This window comes from Columba livia, chromosome 5 (assembly GCF_036013475.1).
Source record: "Columba livia isolate bColLiv1 breed racing homer chromosome 5, bColLiv1.pat.W.v2, whole genome shotgun sequence".
Lineage (NCBI taxonomy): Eukaryota > Metazoa > Chordata > Aves > Columbiformes > Columbidae > Columba > Columba livia.
Genome location: NC_088606.1, coordinates 18161569 through 18183040, shown reverse-complemented (window position 1 = coordinate 18183040; position 21472 = coordinate 18161569). Strand labels below are relative to the sequence as shown.

Below are 21472 nucleotides of genomic sequence, written 5' to 3'. Positions count from 1 at the left end.
TGAAATGTAGCTTAATTAAAATACTGCAGCAAGTAATTGATCAAAAAAATCTGTATGGACTAAAATTAGTATAAGAACATTAAGGGTGACTTTATAGAAGCATAGTGAGTCTTGAAATTATGGTTTTCTTTTCCATCAATACATAAGTTGAAAAATACAAATGGAAAACATGTTATAATGTTAATAATCTGCAGTTTGCCTCAACTCTATTTTAAAGCGTGTGTATTGCTGCAATAGTTTTAAATGTGTTAGTTTTAACATCAGAAAAAAGTATTGTTTACACACAAAAAAAGTTCAGAATTGTAGCCACGAGCACACAGGTCTTTTTTATGCAAAAGCTAGAAAACCGAGGGTAACCAGAGTTTCTGAGAATCCTTAAAATTGTTTTATGTTACTGGGTGATATACTACTGAAATAATTATTTCTTGCTGCCCTCACTGTCATTCACCAAAGAAATTTAAAACTCTTTCTAAACTTCTCTGAGCTAGGACATGAGCATGATGGATTAACACATGGGTTGGTCAGCATGTCCACCTTCACTAACGTCGCTCATGAATCTATGCATAATGATGGACGCGTAATGCAAGTATATGCATAAGCTGATATGGGAAGGGAAAAAAATATCTTTTCATCTCTAAAGAAAGGAAGGATAGTTATCACGAGGAACAATAAAGAGGTCAAAGAGTTATAGCAAAGCTTCCTGAGTTCATAGAATATCTCAAAGTTATCTACAGATTCAGTCTGTCAGATGTGACTAGTATTGTATCTTCGGTGTTGTCCGAGTTGAATGCACTGACTACAACAATTTTTTTAAGAATTCTTGGATATCACCAGCAAAGTAAAAAGTGCCTGCAGATTTCACATGGATGATGAGGAGTGAAGCTGAGGGGTAACTGAATGTGGTATTTTATAAAGCTGTACATTTAGTATGTTTATTTAACAAAAGTATATTTCTGTATTTAGCAAGAAACTGTTTCTGTATTTAGCAAGAAACTGTTTCTGTATTTAGTAACTTTTGCTAGTAATAAAATGAATTTTTGTGCTGCGTTCTCCCAAAGGAGCAGTTTGTGGGCACATTCAGTATGCAAATTCATGCTTACTTCAGCCTTTGCTTTGCATTTTTCCAGAAGGAATAGAATTTTATATTTGGTTTCTTTGTTGGCTTTGGTCAAGAGTAAGATTAGACTGATTTTCTACAGCCTTTTAAGGTAGATCATTCATTTCAACTAAATGATTCCCTCTTGGATGACAGACTACCATAGTATTTAAGAAAGCGAGAGCTGCTCTGCAGCCTCTTACTCACCTGTCTGATACCAGACACAGTAATAACTTTTCAAGACAGTATCACTATGGCAGTTAGGGACTGTTAATAGGCAGTTTTATACACTGCAGACCAGTTGTACTCCGAATTTGCACTCTGTATTTGAACAGCTGGTGTTTACATGCAGGAAAATAAAAATGGCATTGGTATTAACTACAACTCTTTAGAAAATACATTTTTGCTAAATGAATGAATGTGAGCTTTCTTCATCGATACTCACTGCAAAAATATTCCTGTCTTAAGAAGCTATTGCTTGGTAGCAGTCAAAAACCTTTTAAAACAAAGTTGATTCCAAGTGAAAAAAGTGTAGCAGTTCTGTTCATTTTAGGTTTTTTTTTAATCAGAAATGGTAGAAATAACTGAGGCTCTGTGTGACAGGCAAGAGTTTATTCCCGAGCTGTAATTATGTCTGTTAAATTGGAGCCCACAGTAAAATTCTGTAGCCAATGAACTTCTAAGAGTGGGCTACATAACATCAAGATAGCAGGAGTTTACTGTTGGACTGGCCATGATTTATAGCTTGATATTAAGTGAAGATAAATGTTGAAAGCCTTTCTTTTGCTCTGTACTAATATTTGCAAAGTAAAGCAGTATAGAATATATATAGAATACTAATTGCCCAGGTTAGGTAATGAATTACATTTATGTATCAATTAATAGAAGTATGTATTAAGGTAATTATGCTGTCTTCATATTCTAGTACTGCCCATGTCTGCCAACTATTTTATTAGCTGTGAACAACTTCGCATACAGAGTACATCCGGCTATGATTTTTAAAACATTTTAAAAAGTTGTTTAATTACGGAGTTCAGAACCAAAAATTTCCTGTAGGTAATTTTTATAGACCTTCTAAAGAAATCTGTACAGAAAGGTTACTATTTCACAAACAAGAAACTGAATTAATAACCAGTCTTTACAACTTTCCACAATTTCAGGCTATAAACAGGCCAGTGTCGTGATTTTGCACAAGTCCCTGGCTGATGACTTTGAGAAGTTTTGCCATGCAAACAATGGAGCCCTGCCACTGCTGTACCGAAGCAAACCGGGTGATTGGAAATGTCCTTCTCTGAGCAGTGATTCTGATATCAGGTAACTACGGACCAACTCTGCTTCTCAAAGTTCTGCAGTGAATGCTGGTGGTGATTAGGAGGGTCTTAGGAAACAGCCTGCTCACACTGTTGTACATTTTGAACAAGCTTATTTTCTTGGAGTTATACTTTTGAATGCAAACTGTGCATAACAGCCTAATCATCTTGTTCTTGAGAAACATGGTAAATGTAACTATTACCAGTATTTCTCTAATACAAACGTGAAATTATGTAATTTCTAAATATTTTGCAGTCTGAGTCAGCAGAATTAAATAAGGTTTTACCTTTGTTTCATTGAGCAGCAACACAGGCATGATAACCACCTGATGCTTGTAGGGCCTCTGAAATGTAAAAGATGTACTCTTGTAGTAAATGCTTAAAACTAGACTTAAACTCCCTAATTTTTAAAGCCCTGAGACAAGATACAGATAAGGGACATTTACCTATAAAACATAAAACTCAAAAAATGTACTGTTTACTGGCTAGTTTTTGTGCAGAGTAGGGTGATTTGGGGGGTTTGCATGTGTTTGTTTCATTATTACTCAGAAAAAAAATGGGTAAAGTAAGCTGTTTCTTGTGGTTTGATGCTGGATTAATGTAAATAAAAACAATCTCGTTTTCAAAAATATACAATAAAGCTGTGATAACTTCTTACTTCACTAGAACTGACTGCCTGCAGTACAGAATATATGAGCACGGAGCTTGCACTGGATCACTGAAAAGCCTAAAGGAGTATTCTGAACAACTTAAGGACATGGTCACTTTTTATTTAGACTGCAGCTTCTCATTTGAGAAAGCAGCCCAAAATGTTGGCATTCCTGTGAGATACGTTGAGCAAAAATGTAATGTAAGCATGTATAAGGTAAGTATATACACACAGTCTTTGTCATAACTTTGCCTTTGAGTATTTGTCCATATTCACATTATGTGCATATACCTATTGCTCAAAATCAGAACTTCTTTTCCTGCCTGTGCAGTAACTTCAGGCATGTGCCAGTGCTAAGTGCATAAACATAAAGAGTGAAATATGCTCAGCCTCAGTTCAGCACTTTTCTCAACTTCTTGCAAGGCCAGTCTGCTTTTGTATTCAACGTGTCAGCTGATGACCCGTGCACTATTCTGGCCATGCCTTTATACATGTCCTGCTCTCCATACCAGCTCTGGCTTGCAGTGGGAATATTCCTTTTATGAGCCATGACAGTAGCAGTTTCTTCTGCATGTACAACAGCCACATTTTGGGATTTTCCTGTGGGAGTAGAGCCTCTAAACTGCCTATTTGCTATGAAACCAGACCTGGGACAGAAGATGTTCCCAAAGACTTGAGGTATCTACAATAGAACTGAAAATTATAACTGTGCTCAGCATGTTTATATAGTGCAGATTCTAGTGCTGGCCGAAGTCCTAGAATAATTCTGGCTCCAGGAGGCAGGCCCTTTAGTATTAAGAACAGTATGGATCTACATGCCTTTTCCATATAGTTTGGATGCTGTTCTATGAGAGAAAGGTTATTGTTTTCAGTGTTATTTTTTCACACTCTTTTTCTATACTCCTGGTCAAAATGAAGGTGCAAAAGTATCTCATGCATAAGTCCTTCTAGCAAGCTTAAAGAAACAAAATACAGCTATGCATCTGCTTTTACCATTTCTAAATTGAGAAAATTTCATAGATTATAGCACACCAATACTGTGAAGAACTGTACAGTATGTTTCTTCAGTGACAGGTATGTTTTTTGTTATAATGATTGTTAATGAACATTTTCTATACAGCTCTGTCTACATATCTTGTTTATGTTCAAATGCAACTCAGATATCAGACTGCTTTATTTCTGAATAGAAAATGTGCTTTAGCATCCCAGTTAGTGAGGATGATGGATTCCATGGATTCCATGGGACCCTTCTAGAGGCACAAAAGATTTTATATGTGTGGAACTGGCATGCCAGTTCTGTAGAAGTGGGTACGGCCGGCAGCAGGAGTTCCTGACCCTTGTGTGTTACAGAGCACAGCGTTCTCCTGGATTCACATACACAGGGCAGATTCACACCAGGTAGATTTGTTGCTGTGTCATACTTTTTACAAGCTTTTTCCCTTTATCTGTAAAGTGCACACTGTTGTTTTCTGACAATATTCAGAAAATACTGAGCCCACCACACTGTATGCTGCATGAGCCAGAGCAAGAAATGCATAATGTTGAAAATGTTAGTGATCTCTGCAAAGAAGCTCAAGAATAGAATGTTTCACTCCTGTACTGGTGAATCTTACAAAAAAAAAAATATGGCAAGCTAAGATGTTTTTGTTCTTCTTTTTTAAGAATTTAAAATGAATGTTAGAATGCAGCCTTTCCAAACTCAAGTCCAGCACAAAGTTTTAGACTTATTTCTTCTAATGCTTTAGAAGTATTATTCAATATTCCTGCTAACACCTTGGATTCTTTTGAACTGCCAGACAGCTGTGCCTTGCTACAGCGTTTCTACTTTTAGCTGCAACTTAGTAGTCACAATGAGACCTGTTCCGGAAAGCAAGTTGGAAGCAGCTGTTCAAGCAACATCTGGGTTAAAAGAAGCCCATGGAGCACCAATTCATATGGGTGACCCTGGTCAGTGCTTTTCATGTTTCACTCTGCATGCACTTTACTGTGTATAAAAATGAAGGATGGAGCCATAGGAAGTGTTAGGACTGAAATACCTACACCAGTCTATTCATTCTGTTTTAATCCTTTCTAATGGTTCACCTGAAATGGGGGGAGGGGGTGGGGAATGAAAGAAAAAAAAAGGTTTTGAATGAGCTGAACTCAGATTTCTTGGATAAAGGATAGCTGTCTGATGTAGATAAGTAATATGGTGGGGTGGTTTTGTTAAAAAAGTGTAATCATGGTTTTCTAAAATGCATGCATTTTCATTTATATGTGAGTACTTTCTTGCTGTCAGAGATTTAAGTGACAAGGTAGAAATGATTGACAGCATGGGGAGAAGTATGTGTGGATGCATTTTGTATCTTAGCGGATAACTGTGAAAGTAAATACTGCATTATTTTTAAAAATACTGAAATAGGATACACTGAGCACAACACTTCAGACAGAACAAATAGAAATATGACAAGAATATATATTTTAAAACAATCCAGCTCAAACAAGTGTAAGCCTATTCTTTGCAAGGGGGGGGTGGGGAAGATAAAATAGGAGGTTGTTTAAAACAAGCAAACAAACCAACCAACGCAAACTAAACATTGATAATATGAAGATGTGTCACAATAAAAAAAAATAAACAAACAACCCTCTCCTGATAGAAATTTGTCAGTCAGTAGACTCATGGGCTGCCTGCGCAGAAGGATCACATTGCAGAGCGTGGAAGTAGATGTCATTGGTAACAGTGCACCCCAGTTACATATTTCGTCTGAGTGCTTAAAGCTGAGGAACTAGTAAAAAGTTCTTACTTTGAGTGGAGATGATTGGGCAAGCGAGAGTCTCAACTATTTAATTTTAACAGAACAGAGTAAATTATTATATATACAGATGATATAAATTAATTCCAGAAAAGACAGTGGTATATAAGCGTCTGAAGAATTTAAAGCCAAGGGAAGAGAGCAAGTGCTCAGAATGACCCAGAATATTACAAGTACTTGTTAGACTAAGGCAAAAGACAATTTATTGAAAGCTGCATAAGAGTGAGATGTAGTTATCTAACCCAGAAAGGTGAAAGATGGTTGCTTGTTGCTGTAGCTAAAGACTGTAGGAAGCTAAGGCAGTAGAAAACATGTTCTAGAAAGAACCCATTTTGCATTGCAGTCATATATTCTTGTTTGCAAATGTTATGAATATAATTCTTCTGTTGATAGAGAAGATTTATAATATCTTGGAAACTCAGCATACACGCCTAGCTCGGGTTTTGTTGCAGAAATAAACTGAATACATTTTTACTGATGTCATCAAGCACAAAAAGAGAAAACAAGTCAGGTCAGGTTCTGGGGACATGCACTCAAAGGCAAACTAAATATGCCACTTCACTGGGACTTGCCACTGTTGCAATTCCAGCTTAGTGTCATTGAATGATGTTTGGGGTCCACCCCTCCAGTGTTGCACTAGAACAGCTTAATTAGAATCTCATCATTTATTCCTGATCAATTCCAGGTCTGCTGGGAATAAAAGATCTTTCCAAACCAGATTATGGAGATCCAGTTCACCTTCACCCTGGTGATATTCCAGTGTTCTGGGCCTGTGGAGTAACAGGAGTAGAAGCCATCATCAGCTGCAGTATGTGCTGTACTTGAAGACTCTTAAAATTATCCTTCAATTTCTTTTTCACCTTTTTTAAAATGTGGACAGAACAAGTTGGCCGATGAGCAAGCTTGATTTTAGGGTGAGCTAAAAACCACCCCACAAAAACCAAAAAAAAGCCTCACACCTTTGTCAGGACTGTTTTGCATTGTGAAATGCAGGTGAGCCTTCAAGGGAGTTACTACTGAAATTACATCATTTTTGTTTGAGTATTTTAAAAGCAGAAACCTAAAGCTCTGGCAACATCAAAATGTCCTTTTTAAGCCTTATTAAAAACTAGAATGTTAAAGGCATTCTTTTTTAAGCTTATCCTTTAAAAATGTTTTATATATATATATATACATATATATATATATATATAACACTGCACTAAAACAATAAAGGGAAAAAGGATAGAAAATAAAAGGCAAAAAAAGGCAGCCAGAAATCTTTCCAAAGTGGAAATGGATTGACCTGGAAAATAATTTGAGCTTTTAGGTTTTGTTCTAAGCTGAAGTGTGACACACTACAGAAATGAAGCTTTGTCCTCTGCACAGAGCTGTCCTGCACTGTATCCAGTCATTTGTAACAGGCGTGAGCACAAAGGGCAAGAAAACGCAACTGAAACATAGTGACAGTATTATATAATGCTCTAAATCACTAGTGTGGAACGAAATCTTGTATTATATAGTAGTTCTTACTGAAAGAGAAGCTTAAGAGCCGTAGGCAGCATAACTGGGAGAGCCTTGGAAGGTCATTGGCTTTGTCCTGCTTGCAGGATCTGCTGCATCCTTGTTGTTTCTTACAGATGTTTAGATAAACTGCTCTCAACACCTGCTGTAACTACGTTCAGCACTAGGAGCAGACTTCTTTTTCTTTCTTCCATACAATCCCTTTTCTCCAGTCACAAATCCAAACTGAAAATCCCACTCTTTCCTGTGTTCTCCAGCAGTTGTATTCATCTTCCTCATGCATCCTTGTTGCAGGAAAAGGAGAGAAAAAAAATTGCCAGCCTCTCTACAATCTGCTGCCCAAAGCAGCTGTCTGTCCTGCCATTGCCTGGAACTGGCTTTTACTTTTGTTTGTATCTCCATTTTCTGTATTTAAACCAGTTGTCATTGATGCATTCCAGGATTTTTTTTGGCAGTGTGTATTTTTCTGTGCTCATTTCTCATTTAAGTAGCTAAAATTCTGCCATACCTACATTACCCATATTTTAGATGAATCTGCTAGCTTCTCACAACAACAACAAAATTGTCTGTTCACATAGCTTGATGAGGTATATTAAACCTCAACAACCAAGTTCCCCAGTTGCTTTTAGATTAGCTAGACAGACTCCCAACAGATCTAGCACTGATCAAACACATATGTACTTGTCAAAGAAATATCTCCTTCCTTTTCACCATCTGAACAAAGATTTCACTTGTACCAGTTGTGATTTACCTAACAACATACAAATTTTTCCAAATCAAGTATAATCTAGATCAAGACTTCTGAAATTAGTATAAAGACAGCAAATATTTTCAGCTTAAGGAACTACTATGCTGGCAGGTCTAGATAAGCTTATTGTTCACCAGGGTTTTATATGCTACTGTGTTTCCCTTTATTAAGGCTTACTGGTCACCTTTTGTCATTATTCCTTGTATAGGTCTCCTAGCTAGGTCAGCAAGACACTGTGCAGAGATGTTATTCCCCATTTTCTTAATCTGATAAAGGACTACTCCTAGCCAGCAGGGAGTAGTTGACATAGTTTTGTCATATCATATTACAAGGATATTCAAAGGTACAAGAGAAACACTGTAGTTTCCAGCAGCACTCCAGAACCTAGAAAGTTAATTTATTCTTACAGAAACAATATCACCAGCACACTATGCAAACTTAAGCATTAACTTATTCTTATGTCAATGCACTAGTTTTCTTCATGCACGTCAAACACAATTTTCAGATTTGCCAATTCCCAACAGGCTTCCTTGGAGGGTATCAGTGTTCATTTTCTAAATTGCCTCAAGTTTATACGAAAGAGAATATTGTAGAAAACCCTGATCTCAAATACCCGCATAAGCTTTTCAAAAGCAAAAACATTTTCAGATGTATATGCATAAATTTCTTTCTCAAAATGTATTAATTGCTGCAGAGTAACTTAAAATATCACCTGTTTTTATGATATAAGTATCATCAGGCAGGGACTCTGTGTTATTAAATTGCATAGCTTTTTCTAATTTTATCATTCTGATACTGCAATATATTGCGATAATGTGTTTAATTGAAGTTTTTTTTCCCCCATTTTAGGAGCTCCATTAGCATTTACTCATTCTCCCAGCCACATGTTCATTACCGACCTAAAGAACACTGTCCCCGTCAGATCCTCAAGAGAAGTCCCACAAGTCCACTGCATTTCTCAACATCCTCTGCAGTACAGCATGGTGTCAGTAGAAGCAGCCCAAAAGATAAAGACACTGGAGATGCTAATTGGAACAGATCCAGGTAAAAACAGAATCTCTTTCTTTAATGGTTTTGTTATGAGGTAGACATGACCTATCCTGCTTGGTTTTAGATATTGATGAAGTTCAAGAGCGCAGCAAGAATCTAAAAGCAATTTAAAGGTTTTAAAATTTCTTTGTGGAATACAGTGAGTTAATATTACTATGTCTTAATTTTTCTGTTACTGTAATTAATGTGAGAGTCTGACCAAAACCACTCAATCTTGTGGATAATGGAATATGTGATCTTGATGACTGAATACTCACAAAGTGCACAGAAGCATCAAAGTTTGTAGCAGATTGGAGAGACCAAAAGGAATAAGAACTGTTACTGAATAAAACTGAAATTGGTATGTAAAGTACAGGGCAACTCCACATGCTGGTAACAGCTACACAGGTATTCACTGTTGAGGAAATAGCACGCTTTTTTACATATGCTCCTACCAGAGAATTCTAGTAGTTGCATGTGCTTTTCAAACACTCCTCTCTGATGGGTGGAATTACATCAAGCTCTGCTAACATATTCATCACTGAGGTGTTGTGTGTTGGAACAAAGCAACCTGATCACCACAGAAGGTTGAAATAGGGCTGCACATGTGCACAAGGAAGATGAGAGGGAAATACAGGCAAAATGAATAGCACAACCATTACGAAAATACACATGGGATTAGTCCCCTCTGTCTGCTGTAAATTCTGATCTCAGTTTCCCATAAATGTTCTGAAATTCTCTGTAGGCAGTAGTGGAAAACAGCTTACACCCAGCTCTCCCAAGCTCTGGGTTTGGGCTGTGTGCATGTGTTTGGGTCTGTTTATTTTTACTCACAAGGCCTCTCCTTTTCCCACTCCCTGGAGTTCAGCTTGGCACAGTGCCATGCTCTGCGAAACACAGGACCTAACTTAAGAGTTAGCTCATTTTATTGCTAAAGGAGAGTACAGTTCTCAGAAACTAGTATTCCATGCTTCTGCCAGTTTTGTTCAGAGCTTTTTTCTGTGCCCACTATCTGTGTATCGCCTGCATGTTAGGTAGAGGGAACAGACAGAGGAATAGCAAAGGGAAAAATGAGGACAAAAAGATAAAAGTGCAGGGGGAAGGTGAGAAAGATGAAGATATGAGGAGGCTAGAGAACAATAGTGAGGACCTACCTTTCCCTATCATCCCATGAACATTCCTGCACTGTCAGCTTGTGTTTCTGAGTGCCAGGGAAGGGCAAGGGGATAGGAAGCATTTGAACAATGGAAGACATACACTGATAACACAGCATTGCCTCTTCAGGAACCAACCCACAAGAAGAGACATCTGTTAATATTCTCCATCAGGTAACATAGTTCTCTACTACAAGATCTTTTAGCAATCACCTGGGTACTACTGTATTGAGTTTTTAAAATCCCCTGGTAACTTACAATGTCCCTGAAACCTCACTTCTGTGGTTAATCATTTCATTAAGTGGAATTTATTTGGGAAGCAGCACTTCCCTAAGGGAACAGAGTTAAAAAGAATCCAAAGGCCAGCCTGCTCATCTGAAATCTGCATCAAAACTTCTTAGATCTGGGATGCTTGAGTTGCAACCTACCTTCAGTGGCTCAACATGGTCTAGCATGCCCGTCACCACAAATGAGAGGAAAGCAAAGGGCCAAAGAAAAGGAAACACTAAGCAATAATTGCACAGAAAAGAAAAAGCTATTTACACTAATACCTAGAAATGCATGCTAGATATAGTAATTTTCAAAAGCCAGTTAGCTGAAATTCTTAACCTGGAAGCACAGCCCATTATCTTCATTACTCATATCCTACGCCTTCCTAGGCTTCCTGAGGAAATTGCCCCAATTCCTGCCTCGACCAGAGGTTTGTTTGTTTTTTTTTTTTTAAATCTGTTTTATGTCACTAAAGCATTCAGGTTTACCTACACAAAATCTTTGAAAGGAGAACGATATATTGACGTGTACTGCTCTCTTTAAAAACACTTTTTTAGGAGACCGGGGTATAATTCATCTGCACTGCCCGGACGAGCTGCTGAAGGCTTCCCTGTCCCTCTCCCATGCTCAGTCAGTGCTGATAACAACTGGATTTCCTACCCACTTCACTTATGATCCACCAGAAGAGAACGACGGGCCCCCGGGAGCCCTTGCTATTGCAGCCATGCTGCAGGCCTTGGAGAAAGAGGTTGCCATAGTAACAGATCAGAGAGCCATGAATCTGAATAAAAAGATTATTGAAGAGGCTGTTCAACTAGGTAAGACACATGTTTTTATCTTGCCAATTCGAGACAAGGTTTGCTTCAGTTAATCTCACTGTCACTTAGTACAGGATTTTTTTTTATTTCTCCAGAGAATGAACTAGAGTTCATCTTTTAAGCTCTGATCAGTGCTGCTATGATGACATTCTGTTAAACCTAGCTGGCATCAAGTTAATGCTCCAATGTCTGGGTACTGATTCTGGATTAGCTGTTTGCGATGAATTCTGGATGTCTGTTCTTATTCTTGTAGGCCTGTTTTCTATCTCAAGGTCCCATTTACTAGCACTAGCAACCAAACAAGTTTAATTTAAGGATGCAGCAACCTTATCAAGACCTATGTAAAAACATTGAGTCCTTACTATTCCAACTGTTTTGCTTTCTTTTTTTTTTTTCCTTAAAAAAAGAAGTTATTCAAACACATCTCAAAAATAACCAACAACATAGCATCTGAATTGTATTTTGTTTTGTTTTCCTGTAGGAGTCCTGAAGAAACCTGTCCCTCTATTGAGTTATCAAAATGAAAGTGATGATTCAGCTTTAATGTTTTTGTGTGAGAATGGGAATCCTGGAAGACCTAGGTACGTGTATTCAGTTTTTAAGAACAGGTCACAGCTCTACTATGCGAAGTTATAATAAAAATAACAACCATGATCTAAGAAGGTGTAATGGCTACAAGTGCATCCTTGAGACTTGGAATAAACAGAACAAACTTCAAAGTGAAACATCGGTATTGGAGCACACAGAGTACAGAATTCCATGTTGTTCTGCAATTATGCATTTCTGGAGTACAAAAAAAGAAGCAGTACTTCATAAATCAATAGCTGTTTTCCTCTGTAAAATTTCTAAGAGCTTTTCAGCTGTTACTCCATACATGTAGATATATACACACACAAAATTTATTATTTTACTGGTTTTTAAATCAGCAAGAAAATCAGGAAGGAGAAGTATTATGTCAGAGTCAATGAAAAAGCTAGGAAGAGAGCTGCATAGGGTGTTCACTTTCTAGAGCTTTGGCTCAAGTCTGACAACTGGGGAATCTGATCTGATTTACTGAAACGTCATGTGCGTGTAATAGTGTGGAAGTGAACATCCTATTGTCTTTAGGCAGCCAAAGCCAAAATTACAAATGTATGCATGCACTTCTCAGTATAGATTTGAACTCTTTGTGTATTCAATATTGAGTATACAGCATTGGCCACAAATTCAGATTTATACAAAGTATGTGATTAGGCTTAATGCACTGGAGAATTTGCTAAGTAGATGTACACACATTTCGTTACTTAACAGGCAGCTTACATTTTATTTAATTAGGCATACATTGCTCATTTTTATTGATCTTCCTTGTAAAGCGTTTTAATGTCATTGCTTTCAGTTTGTTCTCTAATGAAAAGATATTTCACTCTGGTATTTGCTTCATCAACTTACTCAATTCCCATTTCATTCCACAAGTTAGTGTATGCTATATTTATGTGCATGATACTATCTTCATTTTTATGTATTGCTTTAAAAGTGTGGTTTATAGGTATGCATAATATAATTACAGCCAGTTTCTGTTTCAGTTGATCCCACAGTTCTAAAAAGCTCAAGTGTTTAAAGTGGACTAACCTCCTTAAGACCTCTACAGTCACTGTAGATGCCCACCCACAAAAACATAGAGTAATTCAGCAGAATTAGTAACCTCTTGACAGCAAAACTGGAGAAACAGAAGCAAAATAACTTAATTCTAATGTACAGTGGCAGAACTGAGTGCTAAAATTCTGCTTCAAATGTAGGACATCTGCAGTACATCTGTCTACTTTCATAAATAGCAAAATAGCCATAGACTTAAAGAAAAATTCCCCAAATTTAAAGACCCAAAGCAAAAAACTCCCTAACTGGAAACAACTGAACATTTGCTAAGCAATGTACTTTAAGTAGATACTATGTTTACATTAACAAGGATTTGGATGTTTCTTAATTTGCTGCATTTTTGTTTTCTTTGAAAACACAGAGACATACTAGTCTTACAAGGTATTGTGTATTTTAATATGAAACAGAGCAAGGCCAGATGGCTGACCCAAGGGATTGCTGGTTAGAAGGATTTCAGGAACTTCTCAATTTCTTGGTGACAAACGTAGTTTGAGGCAGTTGCATTAAAGCTATAAGGAAACTAAACTAACCTTTGGAAAAAAACTGTAAAGAATTACAATCAGAGATAATGAAACAGCATCCATGTTTTACCTTGAATCCCAGATGGTCAAAAAACAGAACCCAGCACAACAGAAGCAGCAGCCAACAGAAGAGTTTGCTGTGTCAGGATCACAGCTTTGACTCTCTTTTTTCACTTGTCTCTAACCAGATTTGATCACCTGATAGCAATCGAGCGTGCTGGGATGGCTGCTGATGGCAATTATTACAATGCCAGGAAAGTTAACATTAAACATCTCGTGGATCCCATCGATGAGCTATTTTTAGCTGCACAAACCATTCCAGGAGTCAGAACAACAGGTATGTGTGAGTTTGTGTGATGTTCTCAGAAGCAAGAGAAGCATAAACCAAGAACTCTTACTGGAAGTGAAGGGGAGCAGGGGGCAGGTGCTGAAGAGCCACGTGTGGGCTACAGCAGCTTGTTGTGGTTGAATTTAGAGACTGTTGCTAGAGGAATTGTAGAGGTTTCTGTTGAAGGGTTCTCACAACCAAAAAAATGAAGGAGTTGATTTCAAATGTATTTAAGGACAAAAAAGCAAGCCCAGATGTGTGTAATTTTTATACATCGGTGTGCATACACACTTCCCTAAATGTAGTTTTTGATACTGATTTTATTCTTTATTCTGTGTATGAAAGGCATCTTAGACAGCAAATGACTACTGAATGGAAACATTACATTTTAAAATATTAGACTTATTTCTATGATTGTTAAATCTGTGTTGAAACAGCAGTATGGACAAAATCTTGGTTTATATTGCCTTTCAGCAGTATATTCTCTTGAGTGGGATTGCAAATTTCCATGTATTATAATAGTGCCTTCTCTAACAAAATATACATATACAATTATAATCTTTAAAGGAGTACGTTGTCCTTCCTGCCAAGCCTACATTAGCATTGACTTAATGCTAATATTAGACAATGAGTGCTTTTATCAACGCGCTGCTCCTCTTTTGTTAACAGTCCTTTTTCTCCTGAAAATTGACTTATATCTGGTTTCAAAAGAATATGCTATAGATCAAGGATTTCCATATGTATATATATATATAAAGTGATGTGCAACATCTTTGTACAATCAAATGCTTTGTGCTACACTGTGTGGCCCAAAACAGAGTTAGGAGATACATAATCTGTATAAATACTAGCAACAAAATTACAAATAAGTGCCCAGTCTGATTTCAGTCACAACAGAACTTGTCTGTTGATCTGGGATTTTTTCTTCTTGTAGTCCTGTTGACTCACTCCTAAGTATTACCAAAAGCACTACAACTTTTACTTGCAGTAGCAATGGTTTTCAAATGTTTCCACAGAATTTCAAGACTTCCTGCAGAAATAATCTGATTTCACTATATTGGAATAATTTAAAAGCTGTATAGCAGAAGAGTTCACTGGCAATTTTTGTTTATATTAAAACTTGCAGTACATTTTACTTAGATTTAATTCAAATTTTTGTCCTATTCCTAAGGAGTAAGTTTCAACATTCAAAAAGCGGCACTCTAGGTGGCACTCTGTTGGCAATCTCAGCAGAGAAGCCAAAGATTGTCTGAATAAGGATAGGAAAAGCTCTCTTTCATAAAGATGTTTAGAAAAATGCCTCAGAGATTTACCTTCTGCAGTTAATTTCAATTATTTTATCTCTAATTTTAGACTGTTAATACAAGGACTTCATCTCTCTAGCTACTTATGTAATATCACATCCTGTTTCCTTTAATAAAAATACCCTCATCTCTTAAAATATCTCCCAGAGCAGCTCAAAGTATATTATTGATTTGGTGGAGTATAGAGTGTTCTGCACACTGGGAATTTGAATCTGTTCAGCAGAATTTAGTTTGATTTAAATATTCTCTAAACGTTCAAACATACTATGAAATGTCGTTAATTAAAAATACCACCAACTTGTGAATGAGAAAGAACCAGCAATCCAGATTCACTTTGTCCCATTGCTCTAAAGAGATGTCTGCATAAAACATGATTTAACAAGTCATAGGCTTCAAAAAACAATGAAGGTGTCTGCTATGGCCTCCTGTGGATTTTGAGTACATGGATATTCTACACCGGAGAACTAATTGAGTGTCTGTAGAAAAACAATGAGATTTTTCCTTACGTTGTCTGTTACATAGTTAATGTTTCTCATTTTGCTTATTACGCTAACTTTTTGTGTTTGTTTCTTTACTTTGATTACAATTTCTTGGGATGGCTGTTGGATTTTTCAAGATATTTCTGCAAAGCCTAGCTTAACAAGGCACAAATCTGGGCTGTGGCCTTTGTGTCTTTTCTCTCGTTACTGGTGATAATTTATTACTACTGATTATGATAAATTTTTCCAGTAGTTCTATCTTTGATTTTCTTCATGGTCAGTTGGAATTTAGAGGCATGAGTCTAGTTCCAAAATAAAATGCAAATATTGTACAGCACCCATTTAGGATGGACTACTCAAATAACATTATAAACTAGAAAAGGAGTCTAGAAAGATCAAGTTTTCAGCCTTACAGAAGCCTTTATGTAGTGTTCTCTGTTGCAACAAGTGCCGGGTCAGTAGGTGGAGAGCAGAGATATTAGAACATTTGATACATGCTGATTAATTGATGTCAAGTTTTGCATTTAAAACAAGAGCTGTGTCTAAAAAATAAAAAAGAACAAAACAAAAACAAACCACCACCACCAACAAACCAAACTGATCTAGGAGTTGGACCACAGACAAATAATGAACAATGCCTATAATTGTATGGGTACTGATACTATAAAAAGTCATACAGTGAGCGGAAACCTTCAGGAATATACAAAATAAGAAGACAGGAAAGACTGAGGTTGGAAGGACTCGTTTTCCACGAAAGACTGAAATGAAAGCTGAAGAGATGTTACTGAAACCACATGCTATTTTTTTCAGCTGTCATACAATGACATGGTTACATGCTATTTATAGAGGAGCTAATGAAAAGCCTTCCAAAGCACTACATGAAAAAAATGTGGTCACACTTGTTTCTCTTTCATATAAATGATTTTTTAGCGCAGAAGACTGACGTTTCCTGCATTTTTAATGAATGTAGTTTCAGAAAACAATGTAGTCAGTGAAAACTTATGTGGAAGATCCAACAGAACTATTTTTCCCCTGCCTGGAAAGTGCTGAGCTCTTTAGGAGAAGCTATTCATCTTGTCTATTTTCAGACGTCTATATTTGAGACGTCTGCCTCGGGTGAGGTGAATGGAGTGTTTGAAGGGTCTGTTCCTCTCTGCTGACTTTCAAAGAAGTCCAGCTGACTGGATCATGGGTAGGTGGCTGCATTTTGTCAGGTGAAGCTCGCTCTGGAAATGAACAGTAAAATGTGGAGCTCTGCCCACGTGTAGAGGAAGAAGAAAAAGAGAAGGTGTGGGAAAATTTTTAGTGTGGTGTTCTTTTCCAACCAGTGTGGTGCTGGTGGGATCCATCCACAGCAGGAGGTCTACTGGCTGCGTAACTGTCCTGGGGACAGGACTTCCACAAAGACAAGAAACAGCAAAGCAAGGCTGATACAAAACACCCCAAGGCAATGGATTAGTATCATTCAGTTAAAGCAACTGTTGATGATCTTCAAAGGACAGGAATTCATTTTAGCCTTTTAATATAATATTAAGAGCAAAATTTTGGATTTTCAATAATCAAACCATTGTGTGGATTCTTACAAAACAGTAGTAACTATCATATTTATATGATGATAGAGGCACCATGATTGTCATCACCTATTTGAAAAGTACTATCAACACACAGATTTTAGAAAGCACCATTAAATCCCAACACCAAAATAAATGTGAACAGATTATTTAAGCAGATAAGAGAGTAGCTGTTTCATGGCAAATCCTTTTACATAAGTTACGTGTCACCCAGTTATGTTCCCCTGGACTACTTACACTTGAGGAGTTATATAAAAAATTGCGGCTGAGAAATAAATTTTCATTTCATTTATAGAAGAAATTTGCTCCAGACTTATGTGAGATATTTATGCAGTTACCAGAAGTGTTAATTTATCAGTTTTCAGAGCTTGAAGTGTAAATTATAAATCCTGTAATTTCTCTCCTGTAACACATTCTATGTATTAAAGCACTGTCACATTTCAAATGCAAAGATGATACACTGCAGCAACGACTTGGAGCTTTTAACTGTTCTGTTTCCCAGACATTACCTAGTTTTTTTCTGTGAAATCTTCAAACTTGAGAAAATGCCATTTAGACTATTAGGTGAAAGAGTAATGTTAATTTCCATTTAAATAGATGGATATTTTTCTGTGTGTGTGGTTTCTGCTTTTGTGGTTTTTTTGTTTGTTTTTTTTTACACATAGATGAGAGACTAAAGGTACTATCCAGATTTCATTAAAGCTACTAGTTTATGTCTTATCCTCATCTCCAGATCTCTAAATGACATCTAACAGTTTTATATCCCAAACGTAGGGTTGCCTAGAATTTTCCTGAAATAAGTCCCATTGATTTTACTGAAATCACTGAGACCTTTGTTTCCTTGACCAACAAAAATCCAGGCCCCACATCCTGAATATATGAACCAAAAAAACCACACACTAGCTATTTTTTTTCATAAATTACTAGAAAAAATGAAAACAATAATACTACACAGGGTTGGGCTCTTCGTACACGGTGGCATGATGATAGTGATACATATAAAACAGATTGCCAGTGCAGTAAGTCCTACTTCTGCCAAAGTCCTTACATTTATTTTTGCTTATCTTTCTGCAATAATTGCTACTTTTAGTATCTTCTTTTAATTAAAGCTTTTAACACACCAAAGTTTTCTATGCTTGCTTTATTATAGAATCATAGACTAATTTCTCAGGTGTATTTTGGATTTGTTTTCTATCTCCTTTCTCTAGTGGTACTAATGTACTCATGATAATGCATTATATCAAAAACTCATTTAAGGCCTTCCATAAGTTAACTCTCTTAATTCTGTCTGCAGTTCATGACCACTTGAGAATATTTGTTTCTGTTGCCTGTGCCAGTACAGCATCTATTGCATAGATACACTTACAGGTGACGCTTTCAGCTTCCATCTTCTGGTTTTAGACACTTTTGATTAAAAGGGATAAATCATCTTGTATGGAGCCATCAGCTTTCACAGAGACTCTGGGGAAGACACCGGCTGCTTTCTAAATGGATTGTTAGTCATATGCTGCGTTCATACTCATTTGGTCTTTTTTTTTCTTTTAATTAAGGTGTTGGAGATGGAGGAAATGAATTAGGAATGGGCAAAGTAAAAGATGCTGTAAAGAAGCACATAAAAAATGGAGATGTGATAGCTTGTGATGTCGAAGCTGATTTTACTATTGTAGCTGGTAAGGGATTTTTGGAGGGTGGGGAAGGTGTTGATGTTTGAGAATGCAGTTGATAAGAAAACAACATGTGTCTTTCCAATCAATTTGTATTGACCTTTTTTTTTGTATGACCAAGTCATCAGTAGCAAACAAATCTGTATTGTGTCTAATTTCTAAATAGTTAAACAACTACAGTTCCAGTAGGAATGACTGAAAATTGAGGAAGTGCCATGAAGAAAGTGCATTTAATTGTCAATGATAGAGTAAATCCTGAATATTCTTGAAAAATCACACCTTATGTAATAACTGTCGCACCCTGCAAAGGGAAGTGAGGTGGAGGTTTGGACATGTTTTAACACAGAAAACTACACACACTAAAAGAACCTGCACGTTTTTTGTAAATTTTGCTATTCTGCATCTCTGGAAAAGGCACCAGGCAGCAGAGAGAACTTCTCAAAGCAAGTTTCAAATCTAATGCTCTCCAATACACTCTTGACAAAGAAGCTGTCAAACAAGACTGGGTAGACTGAGGAGCATATAGAGCATATAGAAAATGTATGGATACTAATTATATTAGAATATATTTTTGTATGTAATACTGACACTAAGCACGCATCATCAAGACACAAACAATCCGTTTCACCATGGCTTTAAATCTTATAAAATAGCTGAACTCTTTAATCAGTCGTTATTTGTGACCAAAAAGGGATTCTCCACAGTAGTACACCTGACCCGAGTGAAAATTTACCTGGCTTGGGATACTTTATTAAAATCTTCTACCTCTGTGTGGTGGAAAGCGAAAGGTACCGAGCGGTAGCGCAGCTCCTCACGGTTCATGGACTTCATGTTCAGCCAAGTGGAATTGTGTTATAGACCATGCCCATCTGAGTTATTGCTTTGTTGAGAAGACAAACCACAATCTAAGCTAGATGGAAACTTGCAGAAATTCAATCTGAAAGGCTACGGAAACATTTTAATATGTTAAGCAATTGTGCATTTCTGAAACAAACATTTCAAAGTCATGTCAATATTCAATTCATATCCATGTTCCATTTCGCCATCATGACATGAGACTCAGCTGTATGTGCTTAGTGACTTAAGCAGGTTGGGTGTTTTTGCGATAACTGTTGGTTTTTTTTTTACAGTTTTGTTTCCTGGTGTCACTCTTCTGCAGGAGTCTCTAACTGGGGAGGCTACGCCATTGCCTGTGCTCTGTATATTCTCAGCACTTGTGAAATACACGACCGCTATCTGAGGAAAGCTGTTGGGTTCCCACAGTTATCGAAGAGGATGGTCTGGCTGTCAGCGCTTCCATCGGTGACAAAGGTGATTTCTGTAGGGCCAAGGAGTTGTGACTTGCTCATGACATGTAGATGGTATCAGCCACCAGCCACTAAATCCTGCCTAGTGCAGTTCAATGGTTTTACCTTCATGTGGTCTTTTGGTGACTTCTGGAAATCAGTGGTAAATGAGCAGCAACACTGTAATTACAATACTCTGCAAAGGATTCAAGACAGATTGAACATAAAAATCCTCAAAAATTAATGTACTCATGTGATGATGCGACTTCAAGCACAAGACAGTGATACGGTTTTATGGGCAGTCCAAGATATCCTTGATTAAAATTCCCTGTTCACTTCCTTAGCATCATTCATGATTTTATAGATCTCTGTTACATGCTCCTTCAGATATCTGTCTTCCAAAATCAAGTCACAGTCCTGATAGAGAAGCCACTCCATACTTTGCACCTTGCTTCTGATCTTTCTACCTTTTCTAGTTGTGTTAGATCCTTTCCATAATTAGTTTTGAATGTTTCTAAATTAAAGTTGGAGGAAGACTGCAGATTAATATTTTTAAAGGTGTTTTCACTAATGCAGCCCTGAGCAGTGTGATATTCTGGGAATGCAAAGGTTTCAGACTGAGAAAAAGTGAAATAACTGCGAAGGGTGAGAAATGACTGTGATCTGTGCTCATCCTGCTAAGCACATGGCTCTATTTTTAACTCCACATTTCTTAAAAATAAAAACCCACTCAACGATCAAGTAAGGTTTGTTCCACCATGTTTGTGGTAACTCAGGAACTTCAAACTTCCGTTTTATTGGCAAAATAACTCTATAAAGACCTGGACAAAACTGGTGAGTTTGTGACCTCCAAGAACGCTAAGGAAAATGTAATCCGTCTACCACAGATACTGCCCACAACAGCGGAATATTTCTCCTGAGGTGACAGCATGTTCTGCATGGATTTCTAACAAAGCACCTCTTAAGTATTTTAGAGTAGGTCTTTTTAAATTCTTGTTATTTTGATTTTTTTGTCTAAAGGTCATAAAACTGAAACTGATCTCAAGGTTTAGCGTAGCCTTATAACCACTTATCCTTTGACTTACCAGAGCATATGGCATCTTTCAGTGCAATCTTTGCCAAAAATAGACTAATCACTTTTCACTTTTCAATTTTTTTTTATTTTGTTTTGTTTGTTTTTGCTTTGTTTTTCCAGTTACATCTACTGGTTTACATCTACTGGTTTTGCCCTTTAAATTAATATATCCTAAAAACTACTATGATCAAAATTCCTGGTAATGAGACACTGTAATTAAATGTGATGCACAGGAAATCCTTC

General features: G+C 37.0%; 1 protein-coding gene across 13 annotated transcripts in view; it reads left to right on the top strand.

The window, feature by feature from the left end:
* DGLUCY (D-glutamate cyclase) overlaps positions 1-21472 on the top strand; it is a 48823-nt gene that overhangs the window by 23029 nt on the left and 4322 nt on the right. For 10 of the 13 annotated variants that reach the window (XR_010472811.1, XM_065063670.1, XM_065063669.1 and 7 more), the window contains 10 exons: positions 2257-2410; positions 3073-3271; positions 4852-5002; positions 6533-6655; positions 8948-9142; positions 11109-11369; positions 11851-11950; positions 13711-13859; positions 18755-18874; positions 20028-20179. Coding sequence is in view for 10 of the 13 variants with exons in the window: in XM_065063670.1 (XP_064919742.1) it covers positions 2257-2410; positions 3073-3271; positions 4852-5002; positions 6533-6655; positions 8948-9142; positions 11109-11369; positions 11851-11950; positions 13711-13859; positions 18755-18874; positions 20028-20179 (1604 nt within the window). In the remaining 3 variants the exon portion in view is untranslated. Of the gene's footprint in view, positions 1-2256; positions 2411-3072; positions 3272-4851; positions 5003-6532; positions 6656-8947; positions 9143-11108; positions 11370-11850; positions 11951-13710; positions 13860-18754; positions 18875-19998; positions 20181-21472 lie in introns of those variants that run through there. The other 3 variants (XR_010472812.1, XR_010472813.1, XM_065063674.1) reach the window with 2 other exon arrangements.